The 13,052-nt window shown below is 39.9% G+C and overlaps 1 protein-coding gene across 1 annotated transcript in view; it reads right to left on the minus strand.

Annotated features, from left to right (window-relative positions):
* Positions 1–348: 348 nt before the first annotated feature.
* The window catches only part of LOC102305550 (SH3 and cysteine-rich domain-containing protein 2), a 47,789-nt gene continuing 35,085 nt past the window's right edge, over positions 349–13,052 (minus strand). The window contains exons 4-11 of the mRNA XM_005919669.3: positions 9,618–9,702; positions 9,316–9,428; positions 9,132–9,195; positions 5,465–5,520; positions 5,224–5,312; positions 2,843–2,894; positions 1,386–1,523; positions 349–1,132 (exon numbers count right to left, since the gene is read on the minus strand). Of these exons, the coding sequence (XP_005919731.1) occupies positions 1,034–1,132; positions 1,386–1,523; positions 2,843–2,894; positions 5,224–5,312; positions 5,465–5,520; positions 9,132–9,195; positions 9,316–9,428; positions 9,618–9,702 (696 nt within the window). The 3' untranslated portion in view covers positions 349–1,033. The remainder of the gene's footprint in view (positions 1,133–1,385; positions 1,524–2,842; positions 2,895–5,223; positions 5,313–5,464; positions 5,521–9,131; positions 9,196–9,315; positions 9,429–9,617; positions 9,703–13,052) is intronic.

Raw genomic sequence — 13,052 nt, forward strand, 5'->3', positions numbered from 1 at the left:
GACACCATCCTCATGCTGAAGTACACAACTAGATATGACCGCGAATATTACAGGACATTACATACAGATAGACATGGCTTGGTGTTTATATGATGAAGAAAGCAGATTCTAGTGGATGGTTTTTAACGCTACACTGAACAGAGTGAATTATGAAATCTGTGTGTGTAAAGAAAGTGCGACTGAAGGGCACACTGACAAAGAAACTCCCCGAGGTGCACGCAACGCATTTGTCACATCAGAGCTGTGAAGAGCACAAATGTACGATATTCCAATCACCGGAGAGCAGTCTGAAATGTAAAAACCTCAGAATCTGTGTGTGTCATTAATAAAAGATGTAGCCGAGAAGACTTACTTTTATATATTATGTAATACCTGAATCTTTTTCTACTCGGAGCAGAAGTGACACATATCCATATCATGATGTAAAATGTGCTCATATAGAGCTGCAGTGTGGACATCCAAATATGGTTTAAATTCTCAGCTAAATCTATCAAATCCAGGCGGTTTAACAGGGTTTCAAACAAACAGCCAGACAGTGTGTTTGCACAACGCACCACAATAAACAGCTACAAACTTTCACAATGTCTCGTTTCCTCTACAAAAACAATGACATTAAGACAGTTTGCTTACAATGTCTCTTTAGGCTTGGACAAGCCTCGACATCATAATTAAAAAGTCCTCTCTTCTTTCTCACAAACAGATGGCCAATGGAGATGGCTATTGAGGTAGCCAGACTTCCTGCACACTTATCCTCTTCCACATAATGCTACATTTCATTTGTGAGGGTATAAAAAAGGAAAGCTGTGCTACAAGAAAAGTAGCTCTAAATAATTGCAAGGAAGCCCCTGCATCCTTTAGGTCTTAAACTGCGGTAAAAAGCAAAGTTGTGAGTTATCTTCCACTCACACTGCTTTCACTGCCACATTTTTGAGATGGAGGCGGGTGGTTGGTGGTCAGTGAGGTGTTGGCTAAACACTCCTGAGTATTCCTCCATCACTGTAACAAAATGAGGGTCAAGGCGAAAGCAGCACCGTCATATTTCTAGCAGACACTTCACAGGAACCAGGCCCCTCTTCTTCCCGCTGCTCAGCCGGAGGAAGCCGTCAATCTCCTCGTTCTTCCCGATACAGATCTGCAGAGGGAGAGTCAGACGGTGAGGAAAGGCAAGAAGAGAGGACAATGGAGCAGGTGGAAGGGCAAGTGAAATAAAAATAAATAAATATATGTGAGTTTCTGGACTGAGGCAAAAAACAAAAACAAAAACAAAAAAAACAGTCATAACATGCAGTCCTCGGTAATCTCAGCAGTTTTTTTGCATTCATTTGCATAGATTTTGAAAAGGCTTTCAGCGTGCAAGAGAAACTGAGTGTATTTTACAGTCTCACCTGGGACTCTTTCACAGTCATCTGGCCTTTGTCTCGGTTGCCGTGGAAACCAGTAGTGACCTTCCACACCCTCTCACCAGGGCGGATACGCTGCACAAAGTTGGCCGGAAAAAATCCCACCTTGTTTCTGCTTTTCCCCTGGTAAACACACCCAACCAAGGACACACACATACACAAACATTTAGCCCGTTAGTCTAAACAGAGAGGAAAAAAAGGTCTGCACTGGTTGTAGTATAAAAATAGATCTCACTCACTGGGTTTTCACTCAACTTTGCTCACTCGCTTAAGGTAAATTATTTCATATCATGTCCGCTTATGTTCCAACATGAGTATGTTATTCAGAGGCAGCTTCCTCTGCAGCCCTCAAATAAGCATCACATTTGTACCACAATAAGAAAAATGAATTAGAATGAACCGTCACAATTAGCAAGAAATCTGGAATTAAAAAGAGATTTCTGAGTTTTTGTTCCCTAATTAGCAACACAGCCACTAGACCAAAAAGCATTTTTGTATTTGTGAAGCCCTAATCCCCTGCTATTCTCTTCAGAGACTCTGGCACACAAGCATACAAAACCCAGGAATGCTGGAGTTGCACAACTCAAAATGTACCCATTTTGCTGGCTTGGCTGAGTCCTTGCTTAAACTGAAAGCATATATAAAAGGGAAACAGCAGATTTCTGCAGAGTGTAAGTATCTCTTTTGGAAGGTGGTTTGTATGTTTCTTTTGTTATTTTTGTTTAAATAACAGTAGCACTGTTTGTGCATTTGTAGCTGAAGTCAATAGACTGTCCTGAATCAGTTTAAACACATTCTGAATGAAGAATTGTACTGCGTTTAAATCAAGTCACAAATATTGTTTTCTGAAGTAATTTGGTTTGTACTCTTTAAGAAGGAAAATAGAAAAATCCAACAAAAATATTTATTTACAGTCAATTTTAAATGAGCCCCTTGGTGATCTTTTCATTCATTTAATTGAGGCTTCTTCGTTAACTAAAATTAGCTGCAGGAAAATAGTTCCTCTGCTGCCACCGTGTCGGGTAAGACAAGCTTTTACTTTTCCCTGATGTTTTGTTATGTGAAGACTCGTCTGTCCTTCTGCTGGTCAAGGTTAAAATCGCCTGCCGTCTTATTAAAACACAGATTGCAATCTGTCCTCTTCCTCTTCATGTTAACTAGCTCTGCTAACAGTCACACCTGCCTTACTTCAGGGCTCAACTATCAACTCTGTTACTGTGACCAAACAGCTCTGCTTTGAAAGGAAGTTCAGATGTCGAGCTGAGGGTCCCATTTGTGTGTGATTCTGATGAATATATTGAGATACCCTGGATAAGTAAATATGTTATTTACAAAAGCACTGGCTCAGTTAAAAAGAAAGAAAATGTAATGCTTCCGAATGACTTGGTGAATAGATAACACTTCAGTGCATTTAAATATAAAGTCTGTTTTATAAAGCCTACCTTCCACCAGTCTTCATTGGAATCATCTGTCACTTGAATTCTGTCACCAGGCCTGCAGAGAAAATAGAATATAGACCAGAGTGCAGTGAGCTGAGTATCCTTTGAGGAGGATTTTTACCACTTTAAAAGCAATAGTGTCAGGTTTGATGTTCACTTGTAATTTTATTCTATTTTTACCAAAAAAATAAAAAATAAAAAAAAATAAACAGTTAGTGTTAGATAAACATCCATCCATCAATCCATTCGCTTCCGCTTATCCTTTTTAGGATAAGCGGGGGGTGCTGGAGCCTATCCCAGCTGTCATAGGGCGAGAGGTGGGGTACACCCTGGACAGGTCGCCAGTCTGTCGCAGGGCTAACACACAGAGGCATACAGTGAAAACTAATTCGACGCATATTGGCACCTATAGACAACAGGAAATACAAGATACAATACTTCTGCTGTCTATCAACCCTTATTACAAAGTAAGAACTGGAGGTGGAGGTGGTATTTTTGAATTGATGTAAACCATTTAGAGTTTTTCAAATGTCATTCAAAATACTAATAATAGCAGTAAGTATACAGCAGCAGAATAACACTGACCATTTTCAGGCTAGCGTGTGTGTTAAAGGGTTTGCCTGAACTGGAACACTTATGATCAACCATTTGTGTCTTGGTGGGTTTTTTTTAATGTGCTATATAACAAAAATGGACTTCACTATGTATTTGTTCCCTTTTCTATTATGTATAATCCTGTAAATATCACAGCAGCCTGAGACGCTTCTTTCCATTAGTCTGAAGGCAACTGAAATAGCTGGCTTCATGCCGGACTGTGTACTTTGGTCAGTTTTTTAAAGTCACAACAGCAATCTTAATAGGCTGACCTAACTTTAATGAGCTGACCTTATTAAGGCCCAACAGTGGCTAAACTTCCTCCGTGTCCTTAGAAAGAATAAACTGGACCGGAAGATGCTGCTGGCCTTCTACTGGCTCCTCAATGGCGAGTGTGCTCTACTACTGCCTTGGTGTTTGGTATGCAGGGGCCACAAATGAGAACAGGAAGGGTAATTAGGGTAATTAACAATGCCCCCCCCCCAAAAAAAATAAAAATAAATCATTGACTGCTCTCTGCCACCCCTGGAGGCCATCGCCAGATCCTTCTGTCTCAGAAAACCCAGGGCCATCACAGGTGACCCTGCCCACCACCTGTTTGACCTGCTGCCCTCTGGTCGGCGCCTCACGTCAATCAGGTCCCACACCTCCAGACTCACCAACAGCTTCTTCCCCTGGGTCATTCAGACTGTTAAAAAACACTAACCCCCCACACCAAACCACAGCCCACCCATCTCATTAATCTGAGCCATGGTCTGAGTAACCCTCATCACTCAGGCCGCTCACACACAGACTCTATACTCAGACGGTCCTTTTCACTGCTTCCAAACACTTTGCTCTCCAAAGTGTGCCTTTCTTTTGCTTTGTATATGTATTCTTCTAGTTTGTATATATTTCTTCTGTTTGCCATTTATTCCTGATTTTTTTTAAACTCCTGCACAGTTGGCACTAAGCACCCATAATTTCACCTTACATATACAATAACAATAAAAGGCTATTTTATTCCAACCAACATTTACTTATCACTTCTGACTTGTGTCTGCACACTTATCAAATAAAATTACAACAGCAGTCAGCAGTCTCTGATGTCTAATAAACTGTTGCTATTTTAAAAAAAAAAAAAAGATTAGAATACTTGTCTATCATATAGTTCTGGTATTCCCAACCTAGTAGAGATATCGGTTTGTCTGAGCTTTTTCTGTGAGTGGCTGATGCAGTACAGTACAAACATAGACATGTGTGCTGAAATCCCAAGAAAAGTGCAGTTAATTAGAGTTTATTCAGATAATATTCATTAATAGAAACACAACTACTTTGTCTATATAAAGCAATAAGAAACATAACATTTAAGTGAAATGTAAGTGAATGCCATAAATTTACCAGACTGATGAATCCAGCAATGTCTGAACACTTATAACATTACTGAGCTTTCTTAGTGGACTGTTGTCCATGTAAAGAAATTCCTGATGTGCTGTCTTCTTGCACAGAATTATCCTCCAGATTACTGTTGGGTGTAATTCTACACTCAGCAGATTCCTGCACCTACTAACATACAAAAACTCCTTTTTTTAAACACACAGTGCAGCTGTTTGTCCTTCCTGACCTCCCAGCAAGCTCTCCCTTTCCAACCGAACCATGCAACCCCCTACAATCATCCTGCTGGGCAGGCAGATGGTGGGTGAATGTCAGTAAAATTTTGTCCAGGTACACATTTTCTCATCTCTCGGAACTGAACAATATTGATAACAAATGACACACAAACAAACAGTAAACAAAGGAATTTTACTAACTGCAGCTCCAAATCGTTCTTCTCCTGAGGCAGAAACTTGTAGAGCGCCACATAGGTGTGAATAGAGCGAACCTCCACTCGTTTTGGAGTCTAACAAAACAAAAACCAGATGGAAAATCAAGATTGCTTTTTTGCATGCTTCTCTTGTGGAATCATCAAACATAAAAATATTTTTTGACAGAATGCATTTGTAATAATTAAAAAAAAGAAGCTGAAATAACAGAGGAATGCTGACTACACACCTTTAGACTGACCCGTTCTTCTGAATCAGCCTTCTCGCTTTCAGGAGGGGTGAGCACTGGAGAGACAGACACAGAAACCAAAGACAGATAATATGCATGAGACAAAGAAAGGTCACATAGAAAAAAAAAGGAAAAAAATCAAGAAAGAGGGGTGGTGTAAGAGAAAGAAAGAAAAGACAAGACACAGGAAGAGGGAGAGCTCTTGTCACTTTGTGGCAAACAAGTAAGGCAGAAGGGAAGGTCATTCACTATAAAGTGGCAGCAGTACAAACAGAGATGAACTCTTCTCCTGGGACTAAAGTCAAAGAGGAAAAGTGCAGAAGACACACACTACCACCTCTACACTGTACTGTATATTATGTTAATGTGGTCCTTTAACTCTTTGACATTTATTTAGCAATTGTCCTTTACCAGAAACACATCACAATGTATTAGAGCTGAACATTTGTTCTTTAAATACTCAAACTGTGTAACGTATTGTTTCAAAATGTGTTTTTATGCATTACATTTTTTCACTCAGTATTCAGATATTCTATAAAGTTGTTTTAATGACAAATTCTAGATTAATCCATTAACAATACCTGTACAGTATCACTTTCAGGACCAATGTACTGGTGCATGTTTTTTCTTTTGTCAGTATGTAGTTAGAAAATGTTACACAAAGAGCCTACACAAGGAATACTTTGGGGGGGTTGTTTGTTTTTGTAAACAATCAGTACGAGTCTGAAGCAACGCAATCTGAAACTAGAGCCCAGCTGCCAGAAGCAAGGAAAAATGTCAAACCTTAAAAAAGAAAAAGAGTAAACTACATCTACCAGAAGCTCTAAAGCTCACACATGGACATGCTCTGTCTCATTTGTTTAGTGTTAGCTTGAAATTAAAAATAGCTTTAAAAGAAAAGAAGGTGGGTTATGCAAGGGACTATTTCTTGGCTAAGCACAGTGACGTACCTGGACTCTGGACCAGTTACCCAACAGTGATGAACAAATACTCAACTAATGTCTATATCTGTCCAGCATGAGAGTTTACCAAGTCTTTTTTTTTTTTTAAAGGGAAATTGTTACTGAATAAGAAACTACTGGTAGCATGAGACAATACCTGCATCCTACAGAGTATGCACAGGTACAGTGGGGCAAAAAAGTATTTAGTCAGCCACCGATTGTGCAAGTTCCCCCACTTAAAATGATGACAGAGGTCAGTAATTTGCACCAGAGGTACACTTCAACTGTGAGAGACAGAATGTGAAAAAAAAATCCATGAATCCACATGGTAGGATTTGTAAAGAATTTATTCGTAAATCAGGGTGGAAAATAAGTATTTGGTCAATAACAAAAATACAACTCAATACTTTGTAACATAACCTTTGTTGGCAATAACAGAGGTCAAACGTTTACTATAGGTCTTTACCAGGTTTGCACACACAGTAGCTGGTATTTTGGCCCATTCCTCCATGCAGATCTTCTCGAGAGCAGTGATGTTTTGGGGCTGTCGCCGAGCAACACGGACTTTCAACTCCCGCCACAGATTTTCTATGGGGTTGAGGTCTGGAGACTGGCTAGGCCACTCCAGGACTTTCAAATGCTTCTTACGGAGCCACTCCTTTGTTGCCCGGGCGGTGTGTTTTGGATCATTGTCATGTTGGAAGACCCAGCCTCGTTTCATCTTCAAAGTTCTCACTGATGGAAGGAGGTTTTGGCTCAAAATCTCACGATACATGGCCCCATTCATTCTGTCCTTAACACGGATCAGTCGTCCTGTCCCCTTGGCAGAAAAACAGCCCCATAGCATGATGTTTCCACCCCCATGCTTCACAGTAGGTATGGTGTTCTTGGGATGCAACTCAGTATTCTTCTTCCTCCAAACACGACGAGTTGAGTTTATACCAAAAAGTTCTACTTTGGTTTCATCTGACCACATGACATTCTCCCAATCCTCTGCTGTATCATCCATGTGCTCTCTGGCAAACTTCAGACGGGCCTGGACATGCACTGGCTTCAGCAGCGGAACACGTCTGGCACTGCGGGATTTGATTCCCTGCCGTTGTAGTGTGTTACTGATGGTGACCTTTGTTACTTTGGTCCCAGCTCTCTGCAGGTCATTCACCAGGTCCCCCCGTGTGGTTCTGGGATCTTTGCTCACCGTTCTCATGATCATTTTGACCCCACGGGATGAGATCTTGCGTGGAGCCCCAGATCGAGGGAGATTATCAGTGGTCTTGTATGTCTTCCATTTTCTGATGATTGCTCCCACAGTTGATTTTTTCACACCAAGCTGCTTGCCTATTGTAGATTCACTCTTCCCAGTCTGGTGCAGGTCTACAATACTTTTCCTGGTGTCCTTCGAAAGCTCTTTGGTCTTGGCCATGGCGGAGTTTGGAGTCTGACTGTTTGAGGCTGTGGACAGGTGTCTTTTATACAGATGATGAGTTCAAACAGGTGCCATTCATACAGGTAACGAGTGGGGGACAGAAAAGCTTCTTACAGAAGACGTTACAGGTCTGTGAGAGCCAGAGATTTTCCTTGTTTGAGGTGACCAAATACTTATTTTCCACCCTGATTTACGAATAAATTCTTTACAAATCCTACCATGTGAATTCATGGATTTTTTTTTCACATTCTGTCTCTCACAGTTGAAGTGTACCTCTGGTGCAAATTACTGACCTCTGTCATCATTTTAAGTGGGGGAACTTGCACAATCGGTGGCTGACTAAATACTTTTTTTGCCCCACTGTAGTCCACCTCCTCTAGGATGGCACATTAATATGCACCATTTTCCAGGAGGTTCACCGTGTCTCCCAGCGCAGTCTCAAGAGCTTGGAAGAGATTCCAGGAGACTGGCAGTTAGGAGAGCTGGACAGGGTGGTAGAAGGTCCTTAACCCATCAGAAAGACCGGTATCTGTTCCTTTGTGCAAAGAGGAACAGGATGATGCCAGAGCTAAAAAAAAAAAAAAAAAGACCTCCAGCAGGACACTGGTGTGAATGCTTCTGACCAAACAGTCAGGCCACCCTCATTAAGTCTGTTCCTGAGAACCCAGTATCCTAGTTGCCCTGTGCTCATTACCCATGGAGCTCGACCGGCATTTGCCATAGAATAAAAGCAGGTCCACTGCCTTGTGATTTTCAAAGAAATAAGCATGTTCATACTGAGCACACGTGAGAGATGTCAAAAGGTCTGGAGAAGAGCTGGAGAATGTTATGCTGCCTGTAACACATAATGCAGCATGATCAGTTTTGGTGGTGGGTCAGTGATGGTTTGAGAGGGAGGCACAAACATATACAGCCCAGGCAACAGCACCCTGACTCAGACTGTCCAGGAGCAGGAGCTCAGTGATGTCCTGGTCCAGATCTGGGAGGAGAAACTCCAGAACACCATCCATCATCTCATTAGAAGCATGCCTGACAATGTTGAGGAGGCTATACAATTAAATTAGTTGCTGAAATTAAATTTTGGCAAAATAAACATCAATTTTTTCACTTTGATTTTCAGTGTGTTTTTGAATCAAGTCCTCTGTAAGTTGATACTTTTCATTACAATTAAAACAGATACCCAGCATGATTGTTTTCCCCTATTGAGATCTGATGTTATGTTAAGAATAATCCTCAAGGAATTTTAGCATGACAACATAACAAAATGCATTTCCTGTATTCAAGAAAATATTTGACTTACTTCCTGGGATGTGATCCTCTTCAGCTATAGGCTGGTTTTCTAGTTTGTCTTGCAGTTTTTCTTCCTATGATAAAGACAGGAAGAACAATATTCTTGCAAGAAATTATATCAACATAGATTTTTCTGAATGATGAGGGTTGTCAGTGTATTTTATGTGTGAGTGTCTGCCTGTGTGCATTTATACCTCATGACAGGGTGATTCTGAGATACTGCTGAAGCTGGATTGACTCAACTGAGCCAGTGTCATTCCGTAGCGCAAGGCCTCATACACAGGATCAACAGTGCTATTATCTGCTTCTACATATGACCAGACGAAAAGGAAAAGCTCATCATATGTGCAGTTTTATAGATGATACTATACTGAGACACACACACGCACGCACGCCTCTCATGTATAAAGCATTAAAGGCCGCAGACATGGTGATTAGTCATCCTATTCTAGTTATTTGCTGCTGAGATAAATCAGTCTGTGCTTCCATCACTCACCCTGCGCAGCAGGAGCCTCTCTAACCACACCCAGTGGATCAATGGTAAGAAGAGGAGAGCTGAAGTTTCTTTTAAAAGCTCCTGTCTGACATACCAGGAGAGAGACAGCAGAGAAGGAAAGAGAAAGGGAGAAATGTTACTTGAAGTGGGAAAATGCTTTTGTAGGCTTTATCAAGGAAAAGCAGAACATACTTATACATACTTACAGAAAATACTCATGAACTCTGAGTAATTGAAAAGGTTCAAATGTGAATGCACTCAAAAGAATCTTGTTTGTGTTTTTCAAAACTGCAAATTATATATTTTCTTTGAGTTTTATTCAAATTAAATAAAACTAATTTTTACCCATGTGAAAAATACTAAAACATACTGCAGTAAATAAAATGCAAAACGTGTTTTATTACACCTACGAGACCTCTTTTGCCTTTAGAAGCGCTTCAAGGCTTAGATTCAACAAGGTGCTGGAAACATTCCTCAGAGATTTTGGTCTGTATTGACATGACAGCCTCCCACAGTTGCTGCTCATCTGTGATACAAATCTCTTGTTACACGACAGCTTAAAGGTACTCTATTGGATTCAAATGTGGTGGCTCTGGAAGCGATTTACGCACACCAAACTCATTGTCGTATTCAGGGAACCACTTTGACATTATTTGAGCTTTGTGACATGGTTTGTCATCCTGCTGGAAGCAGCCATCAAAGGATGCGTACACTGTGGTCTTAATAGGGATGGACACGGTCAGCAACAATACTCAGGCAGGCTGTGGGGTTTAAATGATGCTCACTTTGTACTGAGGGGCCCAAATGTGCCAAGAAAACTTCCCCCACACCATCACTGCCATCTTCATAAACCACCAAAAGCTGAACGCAGGATAGCTCCATGCTTTCATGTTGTTTGTGCTCAACAGAACAGACAATTTCTTTCAGTCCTCTATTGTTCAATTTTGGTGAACCCCTCTATTTGAGAGCCTCATATTTCCTCTTCTTAACTACCAGGAGGGGCACCGGCTGTGGTCTTCTGCTGCTGCAGCACATTTGCATGCAGGCAATCAAATACAACTCTTCTGTCAGATGACACTAGCATCACAGAGATATGCACACATATCTGGTGATTGAAAGCATAATGGTCCAAAGTAACAAAGGCAAAATATTACTGCTGGGATGTCGTGTGAAACAACAGACTATAAAGGTGCACCTTAAAATATGGCAAAAATGAAGGGATATTTATCAAAGCACATACTAAGGTAGTTCATGTGTCTTGAACGCAATAAATGCAAAATATTGTTCATATTTTTCCATCAGAGGCTTTAATTTTATGGATTGTAGCATGAAGGAATGCATTCCTGATGAATGAGCAGGCAGTGGTTCAGTACTGACCCCCCCCCCGAGTAACCATTGGCAGTCAACATCTGACAAGGTGTTAATTTTTGTTAGCATGACGTTTACAAGCAAAGTGTGTTAGCACTACACTAAGCATTAGATGATTTGTTGGATAAATGTCTAAAAACACTGCTGTACCTTTTATATGCCTGCCTTCAGAAAGATTTAATCACGTGGTGTCTGCATTAATTCGTCACAAAGGTTTGTCACTGTCAAACTGAAGCTTGCCAGTACAGATCTGATACTGTACTCCTTTGATATCTGATTGTGTTTCTTTATTTAGTAAGAGAAACATGTTTAGCTACAGGACGTGACTCAGAGATAAATTCCAAAGCCTTGTTTTTCATGAAAGGGACACAAAATAGAAACAGTTTCTAAAGAATCTCAGCTTTATTTAAGCTCTTAGATTGTTTTCTTCTTTCATCTTTTTGTGATATATGCTGAAAATAATATATCAGGTAAATCGCTTTAATCTCTGAATTACTTTTAGCACAGTTGTACTTAAAAAAAAACCAAACACAACACTTTCAAGGTTGTGTTTTTTTTTAGATTAAAACAATCTCATGAAAATTCATGAGATGTTTTTCTATACAAAAATATTTCACAAGGTCAAAGCACACCATACCAGAAATTACTGATAAACAATTGCCATCTACCAACCCCAATTATCACTAAATGGTTTATTCCAGGATCTACAATTTTAAAAATAATAAATATATCATTTAATATATCTGATTGTTCATCGTCTAAAAAAAATTACAGAAATCATTCAAAAGTGAAATGCTGTTTTAAGGTACAGAAGGAGATGATGGCTATTTTCAGGCCAGACAGACAAGATCTTGCCCAGAATTTTTTATTTCTTTTTTAATCTGCTTGTTCCAGAAAATAACCTTCAGCTCGAGACAGAAATAACTGCATAAAACTGAACAGTGAAGCTTTTTGTTAAAAGGGACAATATCAGAAATATACATTCAGATAAATATCTGAACATATCTGCCTAATCAAACCCACTAATGAGAGTACTGCAGTTTGTGTATTTGAAGTATTACAGACTGAATGCATGTGGTAACAGTTACGGGGGGGAGGGATGCAAATCAAATGTTTACTCTCACTGTATTTTAACATTACAGCCATTGATGGCATTTGACTGGCAAAATATTAGTTGACTTTTATAACGAAATGAAACCTGTTTGACAGTGTGCACAGCTATCGGTACGTCTACAAAACTAAACAATGATCATTACTGCACTTTCTGAAAGTTGATCAGACATTACAGGAACAAAAAAGGAGCTGAATGCTGCGGATGCACACCCTCTCGGTGAGGTGACTTCGTCCACTATGCCCTGCTATTAGTCATAGACTCGTGCTGTGTTCAGCATAAAAGTGCACCATAGACAGGATAAAAGATGGATGTAGCTACCATGATGTCACCCAGTGTTTTGTTTTGAATCTGGGTCTGATTACGGGGCACATCTGAATGTGAAACTGCTCATTGAATTGCTCATTAGCTAATGAGCTTACCCTGGATAGTCTCCTATAGACTTCTATAGATCAGATGATCATAGACTGATGAAAAAAGGCCAATTATTACCAAACCTCCTTATTAACAACGGTAATATATAGTTTTACTCCCAGAATTATGTCATTTGTAGTACTTATTAGTACTTCCTGTTGCTAGTACTAACTACAGGTTAGCAGATTATCTCTGTCCTTATGTGCATTAATAAGGCTAAGTCATAAGTTCTCAATAAAATCGTTACATTTGTACTTTTTGTATTTTTATTATTAATGAATCTGCGTGCCATCTCCTCCATAAACTGCCTAAATTATTCAATTCACAATTTGTTTTTTTAAGTCTATGCCATTAATCTTCTTTTTATGCATTGTTGTACCTTTAGCATAGAGACACAGATAAGCAACTAAAGCCAAGTCCTGGTATTAATGCTGTCTTTCACTGAATATTTTAAATATCATCCTTTTTTTAATTTGTTTATCACAAGGTTCTTTACAGGAATTTGGACACACACACACACACACACACACACACACACACAC

This window comes from Haplochromis burtoni, unplaced genomic scaffold (assembly GCF_018398535.1).
Source record: "Haplochromis burtoni strain Fernald_Lab_line unplaced genomic scaffold, NCSU_Asbu1 Contig_37, whole genome shotgun sequence".
In the NCBI taxonomy this organism is placed as follows: domain Eukaryota; kingdom Metazoa; phylum Chordata; class Actinopteri; order Cichliformes; family Cichlidae; genus Haplochromis; species Haplochromis burtoni.